This window comes from Triturus cristatus, chromosome 6 (genome assembly GCF_964204655.1).
Source record: "Triturus cristatus chromosome 6, aTriCri1.1, whole genome shotgun sequence".
NCBI lineage: Eukaryota > Metazoa > Chordata > Amphibia > Caudata > Salamandridae > Triturus > Triturus cristatus.
Window position 1 is genome coordinate 984616869 of NC_140589.1, and position 25607 is coordinate 984642475.

The 25607-nt window shown below is 48.1% G+C and overlaps 1 protein-coding gene across 3 annotated transcripts in view; it reads left to right on the forward strand.

The window, feature by feature from the left end:
• The window catches only part of KAT14 (lysine acetyltransferase 14), a 532637-nt gene that overhangs the window by 455903 nt on the left and 51127 nt on the right, over positions 1–25607 (forward strand). For all 3 annotated transcript variants that reach the window (XM_085611763.1, XM_085611764.1, XM_085611765.1), the window contains one exon: positions 12398–12588. In XM_085611763.1, coding sequence (XP_085467889.1) covers positions 12398–12588 — 191 coding nt within the window. The remainder of the gene's footprint in view (positions 1–12397; positions 12589–25607) is intronic.

The window sequence follows — 25607 nt, forward strand, 5'->3', positions numbered from 1 at the left end:
ATAGACTGGATTCAGCTTCTGATATACGGGTGGTGACGTTATGGAGGTCTTGTCGTATGAGGGCCATGTCCACACGTACTTCCCCTATATTTGTTTTCACGGAGTCCTGTGAAGGTCGTATAGCTTGGAGGATCGTGGCGAGATCTCCTTCCGGGAGGTGGACTTAGTCTAAGCAGCTTCTCTGGCGCTGGTATCCCCTGTGGTGTATTGGGCCATGTGGTTCTAGGATGGAGGTGGTTTTGTTCCTCTGCCTTTCCCTATGACGGGGGCGTGGTGGAGGGAATGTTGTGTGCAAGGTTGCTTTCAAGGGTTGTCTTTGCCAGGATCTTCCTTGAGGCCAACAATTGGGGTGTCAATGCAGTTTCCTTGTTCTTCTCCTACCCCTGGCCATGTCGTCGCACAGCTCTTCAGGTCTCGCAGGCAGTACTGGGGAGCCTCTCAGGCATCGATGTATCAGCTCTCCGGGGTGGGTGCCGCGTTTGCGTTGGGCTCGGTAGGGTCAAGTATCATTAGGTATCAGGTCTCGCCTGCATGTTCTGCACTTGGATTTTCGCCTAGACCGGGTTCACCATGCTTGGAAGAGGGAGTCCGACAGGGGCGTATTTGTCGGAGGCCTCTGTTCAAGCGCCACCGGACCGATGGGTAGAGGTCTACGCTGTGTCTACAGGGGCGTATGTTTGTACTTCAGGAGGCCTCCAATTCAATGTGCCCCGTGTCCTCTCCCCGGACACGGGGCCCAGTCGATGCGCTTCCTGCTGAGCTGGGTGTATTGGGTGCCACTGTATGATTGGGGCACATTTGGAAGCAACCCGCACTTACCCAAGACACAGAAGTGAGGCTGCCGGGACTGGCCTTCAGTTTTCTACTTTCTACCCGTTAGTGAGGGCGCAAGCCAAGCAGCAGCCGGCCTCGTTAAGCTGAGGCAAGGTCACCGGGTTCGCCTGGTAGAGCAGCGGGCTTAACACATTTTCTCACTTGCCTAAATGTGTCTGCTGGGGTTTCCTGGGGGTCCACAGGCACCGCTGATCTGCAGGCCATCTGCCTGGCCCTCCCACGTGCACGGCCTGGGTGTTGATTTGGCTGGGCGCGGGGTGCACTGAATCCCGCACTTGGGTCAGGCAGGGCTTTCAGTCGCCTCTGTCGGGAGCCAGGAGTCGCAGTGAAATTGCAAAGGAGGCCTCAGGGAGCTACAGGTACCTCTGGTTCGCCATTGAGGCACTTACGCCACTGATCAGTCACTCCTCTCTCTATAGGACCACCACTCCGCCAGCAAGGGCCAAATATATTTTAGGGGGTGATTCAATTTTAATGTGGGCCAGTGTTGATGGGCTCCTTTTTAGCTGCGGACCTGCCCGACTCTAACACCTCCAGGCCTCTCCCTCTGGTGGGGCGCAAATGGGGAGTCCGGTCAGGAAAGGCGCAGCCCGTGACATGTAGGAGTTTCCGCAGAGGCTATGTGGAGGGCTACAGGGGGTCTGCAGGGCCATCGATCTGTAGGCCGAATGCCCGGGCCCCCCCATTGTGTGTGTGACGAGCAGTCCAGACCAGGACAGCACTGACCTTCGTATTTTGGACTTGCAGGGCAGGTCGTTAGAGGCCCCGTGTGCCTCACTATGTCTCCAGGGGGTCAGTACTTCATGGCAGATGAACCCGCAGGTCTCCCTTAGGACACCACCATTTTGCTCCATCACGGTCAGTGTCTAGCTGTCTCTGCTGTATGCAGGAATCTTCTCCGTCAGCAGCACTGGTCCAGATGGGTCACCCTCTCCCTAGTGAGCCGTTAGCAGAGCCTCCTGCTCATAGAGGACTAAAGGATTGAGAGAGGATGAAGGGAGGGGTCTGGAGCCCTCCTAGAGTGTGACGGCTATCTTGATACTCGAACTACGCCCCCATATGGAGCTAATTTTAGAAGGGGCTACAACATATGTTTCCCAGTTCTCCCTTTGTAATGGCCCAATAGGACCTTACTCTGATCCTCACTCATTTGATGTGCATTCCGTTTGAGCCGCTTCATAGCTGTCACTTACTATTAAGACTAGTAATCCTTGCCGCCATCACCTTGGCACAGTGTGTGAGTGAGCTTCAGGATTTTTGTGTAAGTCCCCCATACACTAGCTTCTTCCCAGATAAACTGGATTTGTGGACGCAAGCATCATTATTACCAAATTCCCATGTCGGTCAAACTGTCACCCTGTCGGTTTTCCATGCTCTGCTAGGACGAGAGACTCTAAAGCTTGGATCCCATAAGAGCTCTCAGCTTTAATATTGATAGTAGCAAGCGAACACCGGGTGGACGATCAGGTCTTAGTGAGGTTCTCTAGAGCAAAAAAAGGCTAGGCAGTGCAGAAGAGAACCCTCACCCACAGGATCATACTCTGTATTATTATCTGCTATGCACTGACCAAAAAGCAGCCTCCTGAAAGACTTCATACTTAGTCTACCAGGTTCAAAGTTGCTACCACAGAGTTAGCACATGGAGTTCCTAACCTAGACATATGCCAGGCAATTACCTGGGCACCCTTCATGCGTTCACTAAGCACTATTTTCTGGATAGTCAGATTCACCGAGAGTGGCATTTTGCCTGCTCGTTTCTGCAGGACTTACTGGTTTGAGTCCATTCACAGACCTGCCTCCAAATAGGTGTTGCTTTGGTATCAATTCAAAATATGAGGAATCTGCGTCTAGAAGTCGCTATCAGAAAAACAAGTTACTTTCCTTTGGTAATGCTCTATCGGGCTGCATATTCCTCACCAACTCTCCCATTCTCCTTGTTCTGTGATTGGACTCCAACCATTAATAAGATCCCAAGTCTAGGAATATGCACATGGTTACAACCAATTTCGCCTTGCAACTCTGGCTTGCAGACAGCCTCGAAAGCAACTGACATAAGCGCACGGGGTTGCACCTATATAGGCTCAGCACATCATTTTGGGAGGGGAACGGCATCAGTGTTGACCTGCATGGTGTCACCTTACAGGGAGTTGAGGTAGGTGCTGAAAAGTTTCTGGATCCTGTCTGACACTTGGGGAATATTCAAAAGGTGAGGAATCTGCAGCTAGATAGATCCTCTGCCAGAAAGAGCATTACCGAAATTAAGTAATGACAAGGATTGCTTTTTTGGATTCTGACTTGTGGATCCTCTGCCCTGTCTTCTAGCATAGGATGTGTTGCAGTAGTGACCCAACCTTCTCCTTCAGTGTAGTCAGTGAGTCCTCATCCCCTCACAGTGTATGCGACACATCATTCACTCTGGAGCTCAGTCGAAATTAGTCCTACAGGAAGAACGGTATCTCTGATCTTACCTTAACAATGCTGATTAAAATGCCCAAAAAGCCCTTAACGGTATTCAGACTGTTCAGAGTTGGATATGGTTAAACCTGTTGGTTTATGCCTCCCACTCCTTGATAAATCATGGCATGTAGTCAATACCTGCCATGCTTATAGCCTGGCTTTATTCTGCACCGTGTCAAGAAACAAGCCAGTAGCACTGATCTATTTGCAACTTAGTTGCCCGTACTTCAAAGTGTCTCAATTAGTGTAAATTCCAAATTGTCATATGATTCCCTGACCCCAAACAGTGTGACCAGCAACGAATGCATGTACTCTTTAACAACGGTTGCCTTTGAAGGCTTATGTTTGGTTGAACACATTTTTTAGGTTGGACCTAGTATTGGAATGTTTGTTGTTTATATTGTTAGGGGTCCTCTTGGGTGCACACTCCCGCTCCACACTGACACATCCCGATGGGAGAACACAAGTGATACACTGCTCAAGTCAGCTATGACACACATGGCATCAACACACCATTATAACTCCACAAAATGGAATGTAAGGTGAATGGGCTCTGTTTATAAACGGCACCGTATACATGCACAGCTAGGCAGACGATAATCTCAGATAGTATTCTTACAAGAAACACACCTAAATGCTCGGAAGCCTGTAAACTCCATAAAAAGTGGCGAGGACAATTATACCATACTACATACTCTGTGTTTGCAAGGGGGGCACCAGTGTGGATTAGAGCAGGAGTCCTGTTCGAAGTGCTAGATCCGTGCATAGATACAGAAGGCAGAGATGCATTAGTATGAGGCAAGCTTGATGGAGTGCATGTGGTGTTAGGAATCATTTATGCCCCGAATACTGAACAAGATGCTTTCTTGATGCGAACCGCAACTTGAGGTAAATGACACCTTCCGAGAATACTATGAGCATTTATACACAGCCCCTTGGACGGTGAGCCCCCATGCAATACATGATTTCCTACATGTACTACAGTTGCCTAAATTAACTGAAACAAACCAAGAGTCGCGTAGAGCACCGATCTCGGCAGCAGAGATTCGAGAGGTGATTAGATGGCCTCCCTGTAGAATTCAATGCAGCTTTCATGACACAATTCGTAAACCGACTCGAAAACCTATACCAAGAGGTGCTAGAAGGAGGAGACATCCCCCCAGCCACAATTCAAGCCCTCGTAACATCCCTGCTGAAGCCGGGTAGGTACAGTACTTAAATCACAGCATACAGGCCCCTGTCACTTTTAAATACAAAATACTGAGTAAAAGTACTGAAAACCCACTTTCTCCCTTTCCTTACAAAGCTCATACACGGCATATCAGTGCGGGTTTGTGCCCGAGCACATTGTGAAATATTCGTAGGTTATACCAAGTGATGTGGGTGCTCCCAGACCACCTTCCTAATGCAGGGTGCCTTTCTTTAGACATTTGTCAGGCTTTCAACACCCTTAGCTGGGAGTATATGTTGGCAGCCCTTTAGAGATTTGGAATCCCTGACTGTTTCCTTAAATGGGTAAACTACAGATGACGCTTCAAGAGGACATTCTCCAGGGGGTTAATATATAAGTTAATAAGGAAGAGGGCCAGGATTCACCCCTGGCACACCCCTCTCCTGATGTCAAACTTACGGGTTACCTTAAGATCTTTTGAGTAGCAGACAGCCGCTTTGAAGTCTCTTTGAAGGTTCCTTAGAAACAAGAGGATATCCCCATCTATACCAATAGAGGACATCATCTGCCATACCTTCGATCTATTTACACGATCGAAAGCTGAGTATAGATCCACAAAGGCTAGGTGAATTGAACCGGTGCTAGCAATGGTGTACTTGTTTCAAAACCATATACAATTTAAACATTGTTCCACTGTGGAACGCTCTGGACGGAAACCGTATTGTACCTCGGTTAAGGTATTATTTTCTTACCAGATTACCAGACTGTCTGAAACCATGTGACCCACCACCTTCACCACGGAATCCAAAAGAGAGCTAGGCCTATAGCAAAGTGTCCGGTGGTGCTGGCAAGCGAGGGCGAGCAAGAGCAGACAATCAGGCAGTAAACAGCTGAGCGGCAAACAAACAGAGCGTCCCACTCAGCGGGAGCAGTGCTGCACCTTTACGGTGCGTGGCGTGGGGCTGACTCCTCCTCCTCCCTGGTGATGCTGTGCAAGCGAGGACGAGCAAGAGCAGTAAACAGATGAGCGGCAAACAGACAGAGCGTTTTCTTTTATTAATGTTACAAACCAACAGATTTGCATGATCTCTGACTCAGGCCCTACTGATATGGTAGATGACAACGTTCAAGCAGATCTAACGTTTGAAGATATGTCCCCAACTGCATGCCCATGACTATGCATCGATCTTAGCATTGCAAGCAGCTAAATACTGTATACTATACTGTAACTCGTATGGTGGACTGAAATGCAATATGACTTAATATATATGCATAATGTTTAAATTGCTGCATAAAATCAATAAAATCTGTTTAAAAAAGCAATGAACAAGCTGTCTCCTTACGCAGTTCATAAGAGTATGCCTCTAACACCTCAATCCTGAGTTTCTTAGAGACTATGCTTACATCTTTTGCACCTCCAGGCTCTTGGATGCTGGTCATCCCCATGATGTTGCTGGGTGGTCCTGTGGTATTGATTGTTGTCTGTACTCATTTGGGCCTGAGCTGGCCAATGGAAGATCGACATTGGACTCAGTGGAACTTCCAGTGGCCAGTCCAGGCCCAGACTGCTACAGACACCACGCATCTCCTTTTTCATATAAACAAAGGTACTACAAACAAAAAACTTTGTTAAACAAAAAATTAAACAAAGCAGTCATGCTCTGTTTAGGCGATACATTTAGAAATAGAGGACAAGAACACTGTGAATTCCCCTCCTTCAATCCCCTCCTAAACAATCCTTGCTCCAACTCTGTAATCTATTTATAGTTGAGGGGAAGGAAACTTCATTCCAGGCTGAGATCATGGAATCCTTTTCCGATAGAAGGAATTGTAGATGATGAACTCGCACCAAAACATTTGTATCATGTTGTGCAAAGTTTTGTTCTGTTCTAGACAACCAAGCTAAAGCATGTCGTCATGGAGCAGGCTCCTCCTTAGAGTTGCATTGTCCTGAAGCTGGTAATATGGTTCTGTGAGATAACTTGCTCACAATTTGTAAATTTGAGATGGTAGTTGGTTTGGTATTTCAGTTCTTTGTTTGAGCTCTTCATGGATGAGTTAAGATTATTTCTTTCAGTCGAGTGATGCCATTTTGCTTTATGAGGGAAGAGTTAGTCAGATCTGGCTGCAGAAGGGCAATAGAGAAAATAAATATGTTTATTCCTGAAAATCTAATCTATAGATGGACAACTTGGGTTAGAAATTGTGATGCCTAACCACCTCGTCCTATGTTCATTGACACACAGCTATCCTTATGAGGGTTAGTTCTCACCAGTGAAATGAGCAATGCTATCGGCTCCCTAACATGCACTATGTTTATTTTACAATGTCTTATTTATAACACGTGCAGTCTTTCTTCTCAGTTTCAGCTCATAGCTTGCCACCTTTGTTAACTAGCACCATGTCACCAGGAAGACCTACTTTTTCCTATCTCCATTCAGTGACTCATTTCTCCAAGCTTGGTCCTGTTTTCAGATTAGTTCTGATATCATTTGTGCTTTGTGTGTGTTTTCTGTTTTTTACCTTGTGGTGTCTTAGTATTTTACCTTTCCCATTTCTAGTTTGTGTTGTGCCGCACAAAGCTGATCATTTGAAGACTCTATTGACTCTTATATTTTGTGCTCATGCGGTGGGTGGGGCTTTGACATTGGGGAACTTTGATGTTGGGAGCACACAGTGGGCTTGTGCTTCTACCCCTGCCAGGGTTCCTGCTGTGGCAATGTTTGCACTCATGGAAATTGCATAGGGTGAATTGTCATTTGGGATTTCTGCTCCTGCAATAGCTGCAATCTCACATGATTTAGCTGCATCACAGTGTTTCTGAGAAGCATCCTTACAGTATCATATCCATATAACCACAGTTGTTCGAGAGGTGTACCTGTGGTGGTATGATGAAGGGGTACTTGAATTCTGAGATACAAAGACGTATCTGGTCTTCTATTGCTTCCCATGAGCAGCCTGCCTAGCAGTTGACTGTCTCCTTGGCTATATTTCATTGTTGATAGGGCTGTAGCTTCTGCCCTCTAAATTCTAGAACAGTTCAAACATCCTTAGGTGGATCGTGAGCTCTAATGCGTTCTGAGGAGCAACCTCACAGGGGCAAGTTGGGTTGACTGCACAAATACCAGAAGTAGAACAGAATATTCAAGAGCACCTGAAGTTCCTGCTCTTGGATGCTGTTGGTGATCTGGAGGATTTTTTTGGGCCCTATTGATCTGTCTCTTTGGAGGGGATGCTATGCCCATGCATGAAGCTATTGTGTGTTTTTAGCTCAGGAATTGATGGAGATTGATAATCAGGCATCCATCACTTCTTAGCCCTTTCCTATTCCTTGGAGGGTTTTGACTCAGAGTTTCCTCATTCTGTAAAGGTTCAGTGCAAACATGCAACCATGTCATCTTTGTCCACTGGGGATTGCTTGTCTTCTGATCCTGTTGACAAGAAGATGGAGACTGCCCTTAAATGGCAGATGCGGCATCTGTTTGTTTTTTTATTTCCAGACAGCAAAGTAAGCCGAACATGCTTGTCAGTCTCTACTGAAAGATTTCCAGGTGCTCTACAGTAGGCTGGACTGAAGGGGATACTGTTCGGTTATTCATAGGACTACAAAGTTAATGGTTCGCTTTCTTTCTCACAACACTTTTCATGGTTTCTGTGCTGCAGTTACTACTCCTGGAGCCGTCATGCCCTTCTGCCATTTCAATGTGGCCTTGGAAGTTGGATGCTGCCCATAAATTCATAATTTCCTGCCTTTCTTTCCTGGCCTCAGGTGAATGACTGGCTGAAACAAACTGTGGAGGACAACAAACGTTTGCAGCAGTTCAGGGGTCAGACATCCCAGTTTTTGATAAGTGTGTTCTGCCAGTGGTAAACAAGGTTATCACCCCTCATATCCTTGGTTGAGTCTGGCTTCTTGGCCAGCAGCAGGGGCGAAGCACACCACTCTCCTGTCAGGCATTACTGCCATTTTGGAGAAAGGAGAGGTGGTGCAGATACCCTTGTACCAGCAGGGGGCAGAAGCATCTATGCCATCCTTTTTCAGGAGCTGAATATTTCCAGGTAGGGTTTTAACCCTATCCTGGATTTTAAGGGGATAAACTTGCCCATTACAGCTGTAACTTTCAAGATGATTTTACTCTGGGCCATTATTTCCTTTCATCAGTCACAGTCCCTTTCCTGTCACTCTAAACTACAGGACAGTTATCTTCTTTTGCCAGTGAATCCATCCCCTTAAGGTTCCTGCACTTGACAGTGGAAAAGTAACACCTTGAGTTTACCGCCCTGCCCCTAAAAATTGTGAACTGCCCCCAGGAGGATTCATAAAGGTATTCCCATCTTTTATGTCTTTCCTTCATGTGCATGGGATTAAAATATTATTTTATCTGTATAATATGCTAATATGGCCTTCTGTTTTTAAGGGAAGTGGACAACCAACTGATGGTTGACACTGCGCACAGTACTAAGGGTAACAATGACCCTGAATTATTAATCACATTGACAGTAAATAATGCTCAAATGCAATAAACGGTATCAAAGAGACATATATTGATTCATATATGCAATTAATCAATGCAACGTTTTGTCAATAAATTGGAAGAAAATGACACTTATGGACAGTCATTGATCTAATGATTTTCTAACAAAACAAAGATCTAGTACATAATACAATTATATGATCACATGATGACATGTTGATGAGCCCAATGCATTTCGGGACTAAGATGTCCCTTCATCAGGGGCAATCTGTAAAAGAAAATACATCAAAATCATCAAAGGTAGTGAACCCTAAGGATTACATTCTACGATACTCAGTAGTGAAACAACACTGATTGTATAGTCGGCAACTGTGAGTTTATCCCGGATAAGTCATCAAAAAGCACCCTGACGTTACCAAGTACGCTGTGTGTAAGAAGTATGAAATGAAGTGCAAAGTAAAAGGTAATATCACCCAGGGGTGCGGGTACACCATATTGGTGTAGGTAAACCAAGTGCAAACTGATTGAAATGTGTCAGGTCAGAGAAGGGAATAATAGGACGTGATGGCTAGGGAGCCTCACCTCATGTATTATGCGTGTTGAGACCTCAAAAAGAGAGGATAATCGAAATAACCGGACAACGACACTGTGTAGAAGACAAGAAACCAAAATAAGTAACAGTAACAAATTGGTAATGTCAGACCAGGGGTTGACATTACCAATTACACACCCTGGCCCCGTGTGGGCTCAATGACCGACTAGATCTATCATGTTTTCTGTAGGCACAAGCCATAACTTCAATCTGTACACAATTCTTCTCTAAACATTCTGGGGTTCACTCTTCCCCCCCCCCCTCCAAAAAAACCCCCCGATACGTGTTACACATTCATCACCCTTCTACTACACTCTCCACGATCTAGTTTTATACTTTATGGCAATACTCGTGTAAGAGAATTCACTCTCGCGAATACTTCCTTTAATATCTGCGGGTCTATAGCTTATTCACTCCCTGTGTATCTATTTACTGTTCTCTGTATTTGCATACCATATTAACATATGGGTGTGAGTCTCTATCTCTTCACGGACTTGTTGAGGATTCTTTAATGCTTAATATTCTTTTTTTTTTCTTTTTTTTTTTTTGGAAAACCTTTATTACAATTTCAGAGACATACAAATATGGGCCTACAACCAACAGGCCGGCCGCTAACGCACAGTATAAACCCAGGCACAGCTTTACATTCACTTCGATGAAGCAACAAAAGAGCTACTGGGGTGCTAATCAACCCCGCCGGCCGCAGCCGTAGTCCATAAATAAGCAAAGAAAGGTTTCATATTTTGAAAAAACAAAAAAACATCACACACACAAGGCAAAGGGGGTTAATGGCAATAACGTGTGCTCCCCGCATCGAAGGAGTAAACAAACCCACAGAGATAGAGGGGGGGGGGGCAGGCAGAAAAAAACAAAGTCGCATATCGCAGGAGCATATAGGAATGCGCGGGCTAGGGAGACAGAGCAGCATCCATCTCACGCGTCTGGGGCGGGGCGCAAATACCTCCACGATAGGAGTTCCAGGGACCCCACACCTTAATCCACTTCCCAGGCTTGCCTCTCGCCACATACACCGTTTTGTCTCTGAAAATACACCAGTCCATGTGTTCCTTCCACGCTGAGACCGTTGGCGGCCTCTGGGAATGCTTAATATTCTTATTCTTTTTATTTAACATTAATCGCTTTCCTCAAGTTCCTTCCTCAGTGTCATTATATTTCTTCACCCTTGTGCTTCTGGTGTTCGTTCGTTTGTTTGTTATGGTATCCCTTTCAAATATGGCGACCACAGTCAGTCCTCTTTCTTGCTTTACTATACTCGCACATCCTCATCCGCATCAGCTCTTCCGTTCCGATATTTAATGGCACTAGGTTCGTACGAGATCATCTCGCTCCAGTAACAGGACGCCTTTAGACACCACGGTTCACGCCACGCCATTCCCATTTCATCAGTAAGTACTTTGACCTTTTGCAGTCCTACGTCTGCATTGCTACATCTCTTTACCGTGTCCTTAGGATCCTTCTTCTTTTTTACATTTTGTTTCTTTGTTTACAGTACTTTCCTCCGTGTTTGCCTACACCAACTAGTTGGTAAGTAGGGATTTATCTCGACTACCAGTCTCTCTAGTCGTACTTTGCGCGTTTTCATGTGTTACTTATTTTGGTTTCTTGTCTTCTACACAGTGTTGTTGTCCGGTTATTTCGATTATCCCCTCTTTTTGAGGTCTCAACACGCATAATACATGAGGTGAGGCTCCCTAGCCATCACGTCCTATTATTCCCTTCTCTGACCTGACACATTTCAATCAGTTTGCACTTGGTTTACCTACACCAATATGGTGTACCCACACCCCTGGGTGATATTACCTTTTACTTTGCACTTCATTTCATACTTCTTACACACAGCGTAATTGGTAACGTCAGGGTGCTTTTTGACGACTTATCCGGGATAAACTGACAGTTGCCGACTATACAATCAGTGTTGTTTCACTACTGAGTATCGTAGAATGTAATCCTTAGGGTTCACTACCTTTGATGATTTTGATGTATTTTCTTTTACAGATTGCCCCTGATGAAGGGACATCTTAGTCCCGAAATGCATTGGGCTCATCAACATGTCATCATGTGATCATATAATTGTATTATGTACTAGATCTTTGTTTTGTTAGAAAATCATTAGATCAATGACTGTCCATAAGTGTCATTTTTTTCCAATTTATTGACAAAACGTTGCATTGATTAATTGCATATATGAATCAATATATGTCTCTTTGATACCGTTTATTGCATTTGAGCATTATTTACTGTCAGTGATTAATAATTCAGGGTCATTGTTACCCTCAGTACTGTGCGCAGTGTCAACCATCAGTTGGTTGTCCACTTCCTTTACTACTTCATATGCCCGATAGACAGCGAGCATAACACTGCAGCACCTACATCATTTTATCAGAACAAAATTGATAAGTAAGTCAAAGGAGTGCGCTGCTCCCCATCTATTTCTTCTGTTTTTAAGGCATTGGAGGACATGTTAACCATATGTAAGAAGCTTGTGTAGCTTGCGAACAATAAAACTGCCTGTATCTTGGTCAAAGTCTCCAGCTCAAGTGGTTAGTACTGTAAAGAGGAAGACCTGAACTTGGAGTAATCAAGATTACATGTAAATAATCCATACATTTGTAAGGAAAGGTTATTTCAAAAAGATACCCTATTGTCTGCTAGAATTAAGTTTAAGGTTGAGATTATGTGTATAGCCAACAAATCTTACATTACAATGCAGTTGTAGCTTCTTTTTCTCTAATCTCTGCAAACTGAATGAAGTTGGTGGATAAGAAGTAGAAATATTTTAGTTAGAGGCACCTGCTCTGTTTATTAAATTGTGTTACTTTTATTCCCATTTCTTGTCTTTGTGTTTAGGAATCGATTTATCTGAATGCTTGCAGTATCCTGACTTTAGTGTCGTAGTCCTATACAAGAAGTTAATTGTTGCATTTGGCTTCATGGTTCCTGATGTGAAGTACAATGAGGCATATATTTCATTTCTCTTTGTGCATCCGGAGTGGAGAAGGGCAGGAATTGCGTCATTCATGATATACCATCTCATTCAGGTAATCAAAATAGTCTGTATTCATTAAAATACAAATCCTGTTTACCCAGTTGTTGTAGACTTGTATTTGATTCTGCAAATGTTTGTTGTGAACCATCCACACTTAGGGTTAGTGTTGGGTTAGTTTCCCTTGAGAACTAACACCAGCAATGACAGTTATGGTAGGCTGAATTAAAGAGGACTGTGTTTCACTGCCATCACACTTACTTAAGTAAGCATTACTAAAGTGTAGGAAAAATGGAGTAAGACAAAACAGTATCTGGAATTCTTTTGGTATAACTGCTGGATCTTTATGAAATGGGAAGCAGTTTCTTAAGACTGAGGTGCCTTTTCAACACGCCACCGTCCACGGCCAACTAGAAGCATACATGTTGCTAAGTGAAGGGATATTAGTCCCTGAAAAAATGTCAAGTAATTGGTATTCTGGCACATAATGGTTAACACTGAGTCATATATGGCTGTAATCTAACATCATAAATGAACTCAGTTTTAGAGATCTCTCTCAGTAGACCATTTTCCAAGGCAACAAGGAGAATCAACATTAACTGCCACCGAACCTAAATCATGCACTGATAACGGTAATACACAAAGAAGGTAAGATCAGATTCTGTAGTAGGGGATCTCTGTGTATAGTCTTTCATTAATTAAGTCTTTATTCGATTAAAAATCATAAAAGACACAGCATCACAATATATAAGCCACATCAATAAATTAGATAAAAAAGCATTAAATACACCAAGACTAGAGTAGTAACAGAAAATCAATAAAAGTCTCATAACTCAAAAATAGCCTTTACGATTGCAGATGTTCTAGATGATTCCTCCTTATGGCCCAACACATGGACCAAAACTTTGCCATGGCAACCACAATCACCTCCTTGGTATCACATTTAAGGATACGCAAAGCTGTTTGTGCTGAGCTTATGCCTGTGTATAGTCATAATCTAGGGAATAGTCCCGCCCATGTCCGTGGACCCCGGAGCAATAAAAAATAATCTCTTAAGGTGTCAAATCATGCAGACCTGCATCCACCTTTAAGAGAGAATTTATTTTAAAGACAGATAATGCAGCCTATACCCACAGGCTACACTGTCCAGTACTTCAACTAGAATTCCACCAACATCCACAAACAGCACTGCCTGCCCAGCTTTTCTCCACACAGGAAAAAACCCTGCCTCTACCAGCAAAAGCCTCTGGAATGATAGAGAGGAAGGAATGGACAGACAAGCCCCATAGGCTGCCATTATGTGGCTGAGAACAGGATACTGTGCCTTTAAGAAAACTTTCCAGATTTCCAGAACTTTCCCAGTATCCCAGAATGCACAGCAGGTCCCTTTTACTTTCAGTTCTTTTTTCCGGCTCCTGCTAGCAGGACCCTGGAGCATTGAGCTCTCCCTTTTCAAGGGTTATTTGTTACTTTTCAAGTGTTAGAAAGTCCTTTTTCCTTCTGGTGTTATCAGAATGACTGGCTTGTTCGACAAGTGTCCTGATTGTGGAAGAAAAAAGGCTAAGTCAGACACACACAGGGTGTGCATCATCTGCCTTCCCCAGTCCCACGTGCCTGAGGAGTGTGAGATCTGCCGCTCTTTTTCAGCCAGGACCCTGAGAGAGAGGAAGAAGATCAGGCTCCAGGTCCTGGAGGACAGAAGGCTGAAGGCACGAGGTGGGTCTGGAGGGGCTGATTCTGCCCATGCTGAGGCCTCTGGGGGGCTCCCCAGGAGCAGGAAGACCAGCAAGCGTCCCCTCTCCCCGTCAACGTCGGCGTCGAGGGGGATGACTACGGTCTGTTCGCCATCTCCCCAGGGCTCTGGGGATAAGCGGCTTCGACGTCGAAGGAGCTGAACAGGCCGCCGTCGACGACATCGGCATCTTCTGCGACGACGCCGTCGACGTCGCCGTCGAGCCATCGACGGCGAGATCAGGCCCGGCGTCGGCGCTCGCCGTCGAAGTGGGAGCGTCGCTCGCCGTCGGCGAAGAGGCGACGGTCGCCGTTGAAGCGATCGACGTCATGGAGATCGACGTCGAGACGATCACCGTCGAGGAGACGAGCGTCGTCGAGAAGACGCTCGACGTCGAAAAGACGCTCGACGTCGAGAAGACGCTCGACGTCGAGAAGACGATCGACGTCGAGAAGACGATCGGCGTCACGGAGGTCGACGTCACGGAGGTAGACGTCGAGGCGGCGGTCGCCGTTGAGGAGGCGGCCGACGTCGAGAAGACGCTCGACGTCGAGGCGGTCGACGTCGAGACGGCGCAGGGGGAGCCCTGACGCCAGGAGTAAGAGGGGAACGGAGTCGCCGGGATCGGGGTACTCCGTGGTGTATACACCCCCTCGGAACCCTACGCCATCACCACCTCCGCCGACGCCGCCACCACGGCCACCGACTCCTCCACCACCACCGCCAATACCACCGCCACCACGGCCGGTGTCTCCACCTCCCCCTCCGCGTTCTATACCACCTCGCACTCCGTTGGGGCCCCCTGCAGTTCCGCCGAGGTCGGTCCCCCTGCCCAGGTATCCGACTCCGCCGCAGGGGACGCCGAGGCCGCGTCACCCACGGTCGCCGGGCCCGGCTAGACCGTCGGACAGGCCGAAGCTGAGGAGGTCGCGCTCCCGCTCCGGCAGGAGGAGAAGGTCGCGGAGCCATAGGAGGTCGTCGTCGTCGACATCGGGTCGGCGCCATAGGAGGCACAGGTCCAGGTCACGCACACGGTCCTCGGCCAGGGACTTCTCGCCGACGCTGTTGGACTCACCGGGGACTAGGGTGTCTCCGGTGGATGATCTGGTCTCCTTCCAGGAGGTGCTGCTGCGGGGGGCAGCCAAGTTGGGCATCTCGGTGAGGGTACCGACGCCCACGACGGCCGTGATATTCGAGACTCTACACAAAAAACACCTGTCTCGCCCTCTGCTGCCTCTAGTGCCGGGACTGGTGGAACCCGCGTTGGAGTTGTTCCTCACCCCCGCGGTGACGAAATCCGCTCCCTCACGGCTCACGAAAAAGTATCGGGCCCCGGACTCGGACCCTGCTTTTTTACGGATGGACCCGAAGCTGGACTCTGTCATCGTGATGGCGGCGAGGAAGCAGCATGCGACTGCACCTTCATCGACGTTCCCCGCCGACAAGGAAAGCCGCTGGCTGGACTCGGCGGGCAGGAAGGTGTGTGGGACCGCATCTACCACCATGAAGGTGGCAAGTGCGGGGGCACTGTTGGGGCGTTACGACCGGGCCCTGTGGGAGTCCCTCCAACAGTATGCGGACCTGCTGCCCCGGCACCGGAAGGAGGACTTCCTGGAAACGGTGCGAGAGGGCATGCTGGTTTTGAACCAGGTCATCAGTGCGGCAGAGGATGTCTCTTTGTTGGCGGCGCACTCCTACTGTCATGGTGTCCATCAGAGGCGTCACTCTTGGCTGCACCTGACGTCGCGCAAGCCAGAGGCTCAGCACAGAGTAGCCAATCTGCCCTTCTCGGGGGAAACCCTGTTTGGAAAACATGCGGATGATGAGATGGCCCGCATGAAGGCGGAGGCGGAGACCCTGACGGCTGTCGGGTTGGGGAAGGCCGAGAAGAAGAAGCGCCCGTTCCAGAGGCGGTTCGGGTCTACGGGCAGAGGGCGCGGGCAGGGTTCGGGACAGCAGCAGCACCAACAGCAGCAGTTCCGGAAGCCCTTCCAGAAACGCCAGAGGGGTAGAGGAGGCCAGCAGGCTGCTACCACTACCAAGGGACCGGCCGGGTCTCGGCCCTGAGCGACTACTTTCCCCTTAACCGTTACCCACTCCAGTGGGGGGAAGCATTCAATTTTTTCCGGCAGAGTGGAGAAAAATTACTCAGGACAAGTGGGTGCTGAATATTGTTTGCAATGGATACAGTCTTCGGTTTATCAGCCCGCCTCCAGCGATTCCGCCGGTAAGCTCTCAGTTTCAGCTGCGAGAGCTCCAGGCGGAGGCAGACATCTTGTTGAGAAAAAAGGCGGTAGAAGAGGTACCTCTGTCTCAAAGGGGAAGAGGTCTGTACTCTCGGTTCTTCCTCGTTCGCAAGAAGGACAAGAACGAGTTCAGGCCCATTCTGGATTTGCGACAGGCAAACAAATGGATTCGCAGAGAGAAGTTTTGCATGCTATCGTTGCATCAGATTTACCCTCAGCTGCAACGGGGAGACTGGCTCTGTGCCATAGATCTACAGGATGCGTACTTCCATGTGCCCATCTCACGGAAGCACAGGAAGTTCCTGCGATTCCAAGTCGGCGCCAATCACTATCAATACACAGTACTGCCATTCGGGCTAAAGTCTGCACCCAGGACCTTCTCGAAGTGCATTGCAGTGGTGGCGGCACACCTGCGGAGGAACAAGGTGTTTGTCTACCCGTATCTGGACGATTGGCTGATCAAGGCATCATCCTTCTCGGAAGTGCAAGAACACTTCCGGTGGACGTGCGCTCTCTTGCACAAGCTGGGGTTACACGTCAACATGTCCAAATCGGTCCCGACTCCGGTCCAGTGCATACAGTACCTGGGAGCCTCCATCGATACGCGGTCAGCAAGCGTGTCTCCTTCGGAGGAGAGACGGTTATAACTCCTTCGGAAGGCTCAGGACTGCTCCATCGACGACCGTGAGGAAGGTGTCTTCGCTGCTGGGATCGATGGCCTCCTGTATCTTCCTCACGCCTCACGCACGGCTGCACATGAGACCACTGCAGGAGTGCTTGGAGGATCAGTGGGATCAGAAGACAGGTTCTTGGGACGACAAGATACGACTATCTCTACATGCTCTTCAGTCTCTGAAGTGGTGGTGTTCGGCGGAAAACCTCCTCAGGGGGGTTCCCTTCCACAAGGACATTCCCACAAAGAGTGTTGTGACTGATGCGTCTCTCCAAGGCTGGGGAGCGCATTCCGGAGACTTGCAGATTCAAGGAAAGTGGTCCCCGTTGGAATCGACGTACCACATCAATTTCCTGGAACTCAGATCTGTCTTCCTGGCACTGAAGGCCTTCCTTCCGTCCTTCCAGACCAACTCGCTGCTGATACAGACGGACAATACAACCACTATGTATTACCTCAACAAGCAGGGGGGTCGAGATCGCGCACTCTGTCGCAGGAAGCGCAGGCGATCTGGCACTGGCTTCTGGCCCGAGGACTGACGATTACGGCCACGCATCTGTCAGGGGTACAGAATGCTCAGGCGGACGCACTGAGCAGGCTGATTCAGGAAAACCACGAATGGGTCATAAACGACGAAGTACTAGGAGAAGTCTTCGCAAGGTGGGGGACTCCAGACATGGATCTGTTCGCCACCGCCGAAAACAGCAAATGCCGAGACTTCGCATCCAGGTACTACCAGCGGGGGACGCTGGGGAATGCGTTATGGATCGATTGGTCGAACAGCTTTCTGTACGCTTTTCCACCCATTCCCCTGATTCCGGCAGTGCTCATCAAGCTGTCCCAGTCCAGGGCGCGGATGATCCTGATCGCCCCGGAATGGCCCAGACAGTGGTGGTTCACGGACCTACTTCACCGGTCTCTCCTTCCTCACATACGGTTGCCGTGCAGGCCGGACCTTCTCACGAAGTTCGGGGGGCAGATGGTGCACCCCAACCTCTCGTCTTTGAGTTTGGCGGCATGGCTCCTGAAATAGTGCAATATGGCCATCTGAATCTCCCAGAAGATTGTATGGACATACTGAAGGAGTCTAAACGGCCTTCCACTAGGACGTCCTATGCCTATAAGTGGAAGAGGTTCTGTATCTGGTGTAAGTCCAAGAAATTTGATCCTACGACATGTAAGGAAGATGTCATCCTTCCGTACCTTTTACATTTGGCGCAGTCTGGCCTTAATTTCCATTCCATTAAGGTTCATCTGGCTGCTTTGACTGCTTACAGGAAATGCCCTTCACAGACTTCCTTCTTTCAGATCCCTGTGGTCAAGGATTTTTTGGAAGGCTTGAAGAAAGTGTTTCCTCCTGTCAGACTTCCCTCGCCTTCCTGGGACTTGAATGTGGTGCTGTCCAGACTGATGAAGGAGCCTTTTGAACCCATTCACAAGGCTTCATTGCAGCACCTATCCTGGAAGGCGGCGTTCCTAGTGGCCATTACATCGGCACGCAGGGTGAGTGAACTTCAGGCATTATGTTGTCAAGAACCTTATACTGTATTTCATGCTGCTAAGGTTGTGATGCGTACTCACCCTAAATTTCTTCCTAAGGTTATCTCTGATTTTCATGTCAACCAGACCATAACTTTACCAACGTTCTTTCAGAATCCCTCTTCGCCAGCGGAAAGGTCTCTCCATTCCCTGGATGTTCGGAGGGTGTTGAAATTTTATCTGGATAAAACCAAGGATATTCGTAGGTCAGACCAATTGTTTGTTAATTATGGATTAGTCAGGACCGGTCTCGCGACCTCTAAGCAGTCCATTTCTCGGTGGATTGTGTCCTGCATACAATTGTGTTATCAAAAGGCTAATAAGACCTTAGGGGGTAAACCTAAGGCTCATTCCACCAGGGGCAAAGCTGCCACGACGGCTTTGCTGCGTAATGTTCCTATTGCGGAAATCTGCAAGGCGGCCACTTGGAAGTCGGTCCATACCTTTGCTGCGCATTACTGTCTGGACACGGATGCCAGGGCAGATGCTCAGGTTGGGCAGGCTTCGCTGCGAAATTTGTTCGCACAGTAGTGGTATTGTCTTGTGTGTTCTCCACCGCCGTTGTTGTGTGGGGATGGGCTTGCCATTCTATTCACTAGATTATGACTATACACAGAGATCCCCTACTACAGAAGGAGTAGTTTCTTTTCTGTAACTCCAGTTCTGTAGTAGGGGTATCTCTGTTATAGTCATAAGCGCCCGCCCTCCTCCCCGGTGGAGAGATGAATGTTAATGTAAGGAATGCTACAGGTCTGGCGTGCTACGCCTTCAAAAAGAACTGAAAGTAAAAGGGACCTGCTGTGCATTCTGGGATACTGGGAGAGTTCTGGAAATCTGGAAAGTTTTCTTAAAGGCACAGTATCCTGTTCTCAGCCACATAATGGCAGCCTATGGGGCTTGTCTGTCCATTCCTTCCTCTCTATCATTCCAGAGGCTTTTGCTGGTAGAGGCAGGGTTTTTTCCTGTGTGGAGAAAAGCTGGGCAGGCAGTGCTGTTTGTGGATGTTGGTGGAATTCGAGTTGAAGTACTGGACAGTGTAGCCTGTGGGTATAGGCTGCATTATCTGTCTTTAAATTAAATTCTCTCTTAAAGGTGGATGCAGGTCTGCATGATTTGACACCTTAAGAGATTATTTTTTATTGCTCCGGGGTCCACGCACATGGGCGGGACTATTCCCTAGATTATGACTATAACAGAGATACCCCTACTACAGAACTGGAGTTACAGAAAATAAACTACTCCTTATGCAGCATATGTACCAATCTTGTTGTTGAATGTATATATGAAACTCCTTGCTGCTATGCGTAACCAAAGATTAGAGCAGTAATCCCTCCTCTAAAACTAAGCTGAAAGAGGCCTTCTTCAAAAAATGTGAGCTAGAAAGATGGCAACACAACCAAAGTAAAGCCACGGTTACTCATTACCATACTCTGCCCAGAATCCCCAAGGTTTATGACCCCTATCTCTCCTTTGTTACTAACAATATGCATCAATATCTTTTAACAAGGATGAGGCTAAATGTTTTCCCCTTGATGGTAGGATCCCCTGCGCATGTACACTCACTAAATAACCTGTCGCAATGTCTTTGTGATGGCTTGTCTTCCCAAACCCTGTCCCATATTTAATTTTTTTTGTCATTTTTACAAAATGGAAAGGAAAAGGTGTTTCCTCTACTTGATAACAAAACTGAGTTTATTTTCATATTCTGCAGCTCTTTAAATCCCTAGAAACACCATATATTTGTTTCATGGTTGCAACATTTTTATATTCAGTTCTTCGTTTAAGGAGAAGTATAATAGACAGGGGTGTTGTTTTATTTGACCATTTATACTAAACTCCCACGTTTGGAAAATAATTTACCGTATGGCTTTAAAATATGCCATTTAAATTTGCTTTGGGGGAGGTGTTTTTTTAATTGCATGCTGTAACAAATCCTTTTCACAATGAATTGAAGTCGGTTTTTTAGCAACAAGGTTATCTGTAAATATCGTTATTTTAAAGGACATAGCTTAAAATTAACTATTAACTAATTTTAGATCCCTTCTTGATCAAATGTCATTAGGAAAATTGTATTCTTTACTTTTATGCATATATCAAATGCGAATAAAGTCATTTGATTGATTGAGTAGTATTCTCTCTGGTACATATGGACCAAACAAGGTTAATGCCTATTCGTTCCTCTAGGAAGAACCAGAGACGCCTTTTTAATCGGGTAAACTAAAACAAGAAATTCCAGGGTCCTCTGGCTATTCTGTCAAAAATATTTGACTCGATAACTGGCCACATCTCTTTCTGATGCTGCAGCGTTTCGGCTTTGGATGCCATTTCCGTAGTTAGGTGGCACTCCTGTCCCAAGAACCAACTGCAGCAGTGAGGGTAAATGGGGTGCTGTCCTCATCCTTCCCATTGGGGTGGGGAAACAGGCAGGGGTGCCCACTCTCTTTATTGCGATTTGACCTGTGCATGGAGCCCCACGTGTGCTGGGTGAGAACAGGTGTTCACCAGGTCAGTTTTGAGGGCAGTGCGGGGGAGGGTGAGGAGGCAACCTAGAGGCAGAACAGAATATCCATGTATACCTACAATGTCCTCATGTATGGGTGAATTCGACTGTGGTACTGCCACTCATCTTCATGTTATTTGAGGAGTTTGGTTTGCATTCCATATACAAAGTACATTTGGGAAAGTCTGTTCTCTATATAATTGGCCATAGGGAGCTGGAGGGTGAAATGAATAACCCTATCAAATCTATTAGTGACAGATTTAAATACCTGGGTATCCCCTTGGCCTGAGAGAAACATTAAGATACTGCTGGTGGACTTCCAGGTGGATGTCGTCAGGTGACATCAACACCAGCTGTGTGGGACGGAGCTGCACCAAGAGTAGCATGAAATACCCTGTGTAGAGCCAGATATAATGGTGGGCTAGCCCTATTGCTCCTGTGTGCTTGCTACTGGGCAGCCTATATGGACATGTGAATGATTCGTTGTATGCACCTGCTGATGATTCAGCGTTGTGGCTTGATAGAAGTGGTATGGTGACACTCACCTGGATGCATTATATTTATGGGGGAAAGTGCCAGCAGTGCCCTCCTTTGGCCACCCAAACTACTCTGTGGCCTAGAGAAAAGTGACTACCTCCCTGCCTGGGATGGAAATGAAGGGTCACCATGGATACGCCCCTGTGGGAGGGGGCCATGCTCAAGAAAATAAAAAAGTTAAAAGGATATGCATGTTGGAATTGCATTGTTTTCTCCAGAGTCAGAAATGTTCTCGAGGAGGGGACCGTGAAGATTTTTGACCACGTGATGGAGGAGTATGAGTTTTCATACTCACAGATGTACAAATACACACAACTCCGACACGCATTACAGGCGGAAACATTAGATCAGGCAGAGATCCCCGAGTGCACTCCACTTGAGAGCTGCATCCTGTTAAGTGAACTGGGCAAAGGCGCAGTTCGAGGCATGTGGGCTGCTGAATTCATATCTGTGCATAGATCGCCGCCTAGTGTTGGGTCCGGATGTTTGCACGTTGTTGTCCTGGAAGAGTCTTCGAAGTATCCTGAGATAGGTGACTCCTCCCCTGGACCACAGTGCGCATGGGCATCCTCTCCATCCTCAGATTGTTTTTTTCCGCCATTGGGTTCGGATGTGCTTATCTTAGCTCAAGTTAGGAAAATTTAGTTTAAGGCCAAAAGGCCTCTAGTTTTCGTCGGTACTGTTCCCGCTCGGTATCGACAGCTTTCTTGCTTAGTTTAGCAAACTTCTTCAAGTTTTTCGGATCCGACATCGACGATGGAATCGAGGACCCCATTCAAACGGTGTCCTGTATGCCACGCCAAATATCCACATATCGACGTCCACCCGGTGTGCAACAAATGCCTCTCGCCGGATCACGACGAATCAAAATGTATGGCCTGTGTCCGATTCCGATCCAAGAAGACTCTCCGGAATCGACGGGCGGCGAGACTAGAAGCGCAGCAATCGGCACCGGCCCCGGCCAACATCTTCAGCACCGAGGACGAGGATGTTGAAAGCGTGGAAGACATACACTCCAGCCCCGCTTCCGAACACGATTCCCGATCGGAAGACTCCGATGAAGCGCTTTTTCACTGGGAAGAAGCCGACGATGAGGTAGGACACTACGATGAGGCCTTTGGGGCCGAAAAAGATAGCTCTGGTGAAGAGCAGGGCCTACCCGTTGAAACGGAGGCTATCAAAGTGCGTCATTCTACGGCTCCGGTCAAGGGATCGCCTCCGGGCCTTACCCAAGATCAATCCCGCAGTTCTTCGGCCCCGCCTTCGGGCCCGGCCTCGAACATCCAGCAAGAGCCATTATTACCGAAAAAGACTGGTTTCCCTTCAACGAAACGGAAACCAATCGTCGCACCGGTTCAACAGAAACCGAAAGTGAAACTAGCAGTGGTCGGCTCGAAGACCTCCATTCCTTCGACGCCAGCACAGACCATCGGCTCCGAACGCACTACAAGGGATTTCGGCGCCGAACTCGCTGCTGCGGATGTCGGTACCCACCCGAAAACGAAGGCCATCGGTACCACAAAAGCGCCTCGGCCCCCGGCACCGAAGCAATCGGCCCCGACCACCAAACCTAAGATGGCCGCTCCTTCGGGGTCCACTTCGACGGCAGCGACACAAGTCAAGTCATCGACTCCGTCGACCGCTACTACCTCTCCTCGAATCGATGACCCTGTGGCTCCGAAGCAGTCCACGCCTACCTCTACAGAACCACTCGGCACCAAAGAACCTTCGGCGTTCTCGGTGCGCCAAGTTGCGGCGTCATTGCAACGCATCAGAGAACGGCAGCCCTCCAGTCCACGTAGGGCCCCGACCCAAAAAAGGCTCCAAAGGCACCTTCGGCACCAACCAACATCACTTTTGGTTTGCCGCCGTCCACGGCGCCGAAGATGTTCGAGATCCGAACACGTGTCCGCCAGACAGGGTCCCCATCTACTGGACACTCTCCTACTGAGCCTCCACCGTCCCACTTCGACGCCGACACCGGCAGACTCATAATCCGGAAACGAAAGGTCACGCCAGAGCAGGCCTTGGACTCTTACAGAATCCCTCTAAAGCAGAAACTGCCAGCAGAGTCGGAACCGGTTCTATACGAACGCCTGCATACGTCCTATCTGGATCCCCAGTCCTTTTCTCCAACGCCCTCCGACGCGGACGCAATGGAGGATTACATGGGTGATGATACCACCTACCCTACCTACCCTAGGGATATAGATCCTGAAGAGCAGCAGGACCCAGATCAAGCTTGGGATGACCCTGCAGACCCGGGTGCCGCAACAGATACCCAGGACACGCAGCTTTACGGCGCAAAAACATCTCCCACAGAGGACACTGCTGCCTTCAATGCCCTCATAGAACGGGCTGCAGCCAATCATGGAGTGCAACTCCACTCTGACACAGTTGAGGACGACTTCTTGGTGGACACTTTTGCCTCCTCTGAGAGGACTGTCAAGACTCTGCCCATGTTGAAAGGTGTTCTCAAGCCAGCAAAGGACGTTTTCAAGGAAACAACCAGGGCACGGGTGCTGAACCCCAGGATTGAAAAAAAATACAAACCTGCGCCCGGGGACCCTATGTACATTAGAGGTCAGTTACCTCTGGACTCCATGGTGGTTGCTAACGCTCGCAAACGAGCGCACTCGCAAACAACTGGTGATGCTCCTCCCCCAGACAAGGAGTCCAAAGTGCTGGAGACCTCGGGCAAGAGGATTGCAGCTCAAGTAGCAAACATCTGGCGCATTGCCAATACACAGGCCCTCCTGGCTCGCTACGATCGTTCACACTACGACACGCTAGAGTCAGTACTCCAACATCTGCCAGACGAATACAAAGAGGCAGCGGAGCTCCTCATCAGAGAGGGACAACTCCTTACAAATGCATCCATTAAGTGCGCACTAAATGCTGCCGACACAGCTGCAAGGGCGATAAACACCAGCGTCATGTTACGCCGACACGCTTGGTTAAGAATCTCCGGATTCAAACCTGAGATTCAAAACAACATCCTAAATCAGCCTGTCAACCCCGACTACTTATTCGGACCAGAAGTTGACACCACCTTAGAAAAGATAAAAAAGGACACTGACACTGCAAGGTCAATGGGGGCTCTGCAAACGCAGACATTTCGTAGTGGCTCCTTTCGTCGCCCCGGGAATAGGGGAGCAGCTAGAGGACAGGGGTCACAACAGACATACAATAAAGGGGGCACACAGAGTACCTACGATAAAAACAACAGAGGAGGATATCGTGGCTCCAGCACCAAGGGCAGAGGACGCGGTTACGGCAACACCAGGTCCTCACCCAAGAACAAACAGTGACGCCCTCTCCCTTCCCCCCGACCACATAACACCTGTCGGGGGGAAGACTCCAGCGGTTCCTGTCCACGTGGAAAGCCATCACCACGGACAGGTGGGTCAGGGATATTATCCAGCACGGTTACTGTCTCGAATTAACCTCCACTCCACCCACAATACCGCCAAAGCACCGTCCTATGTCCGCAGAGCACTTAGCATTATTGCAGCAAGAAGTGCTAAGTATGCTGCAAAAAGGTGCAATAGAGGTCGTGCCCATCAACCAGCAGGGGACAGGGGTGTACTCCCTGTACTTCCTAATCCCAAAAAAGGACGGGTCGCTCAGACCTATACTAGACCTCAGGCCCCTCAACCACTACATTCTGTCGGAGCATTTTCATATGCTCACCCTACAACAGGTTCTCCCGCTGCTCAGCCAGGGAGACTTCCTAGCCACTCTAGACCTCAAAGATGCGTACTTCCACATACCCATCCACCCATCACACAGGAAATGTCTCAGGTTCACCATTCAGGGACAGCACTATCAATTCAAAGTCCTCCCC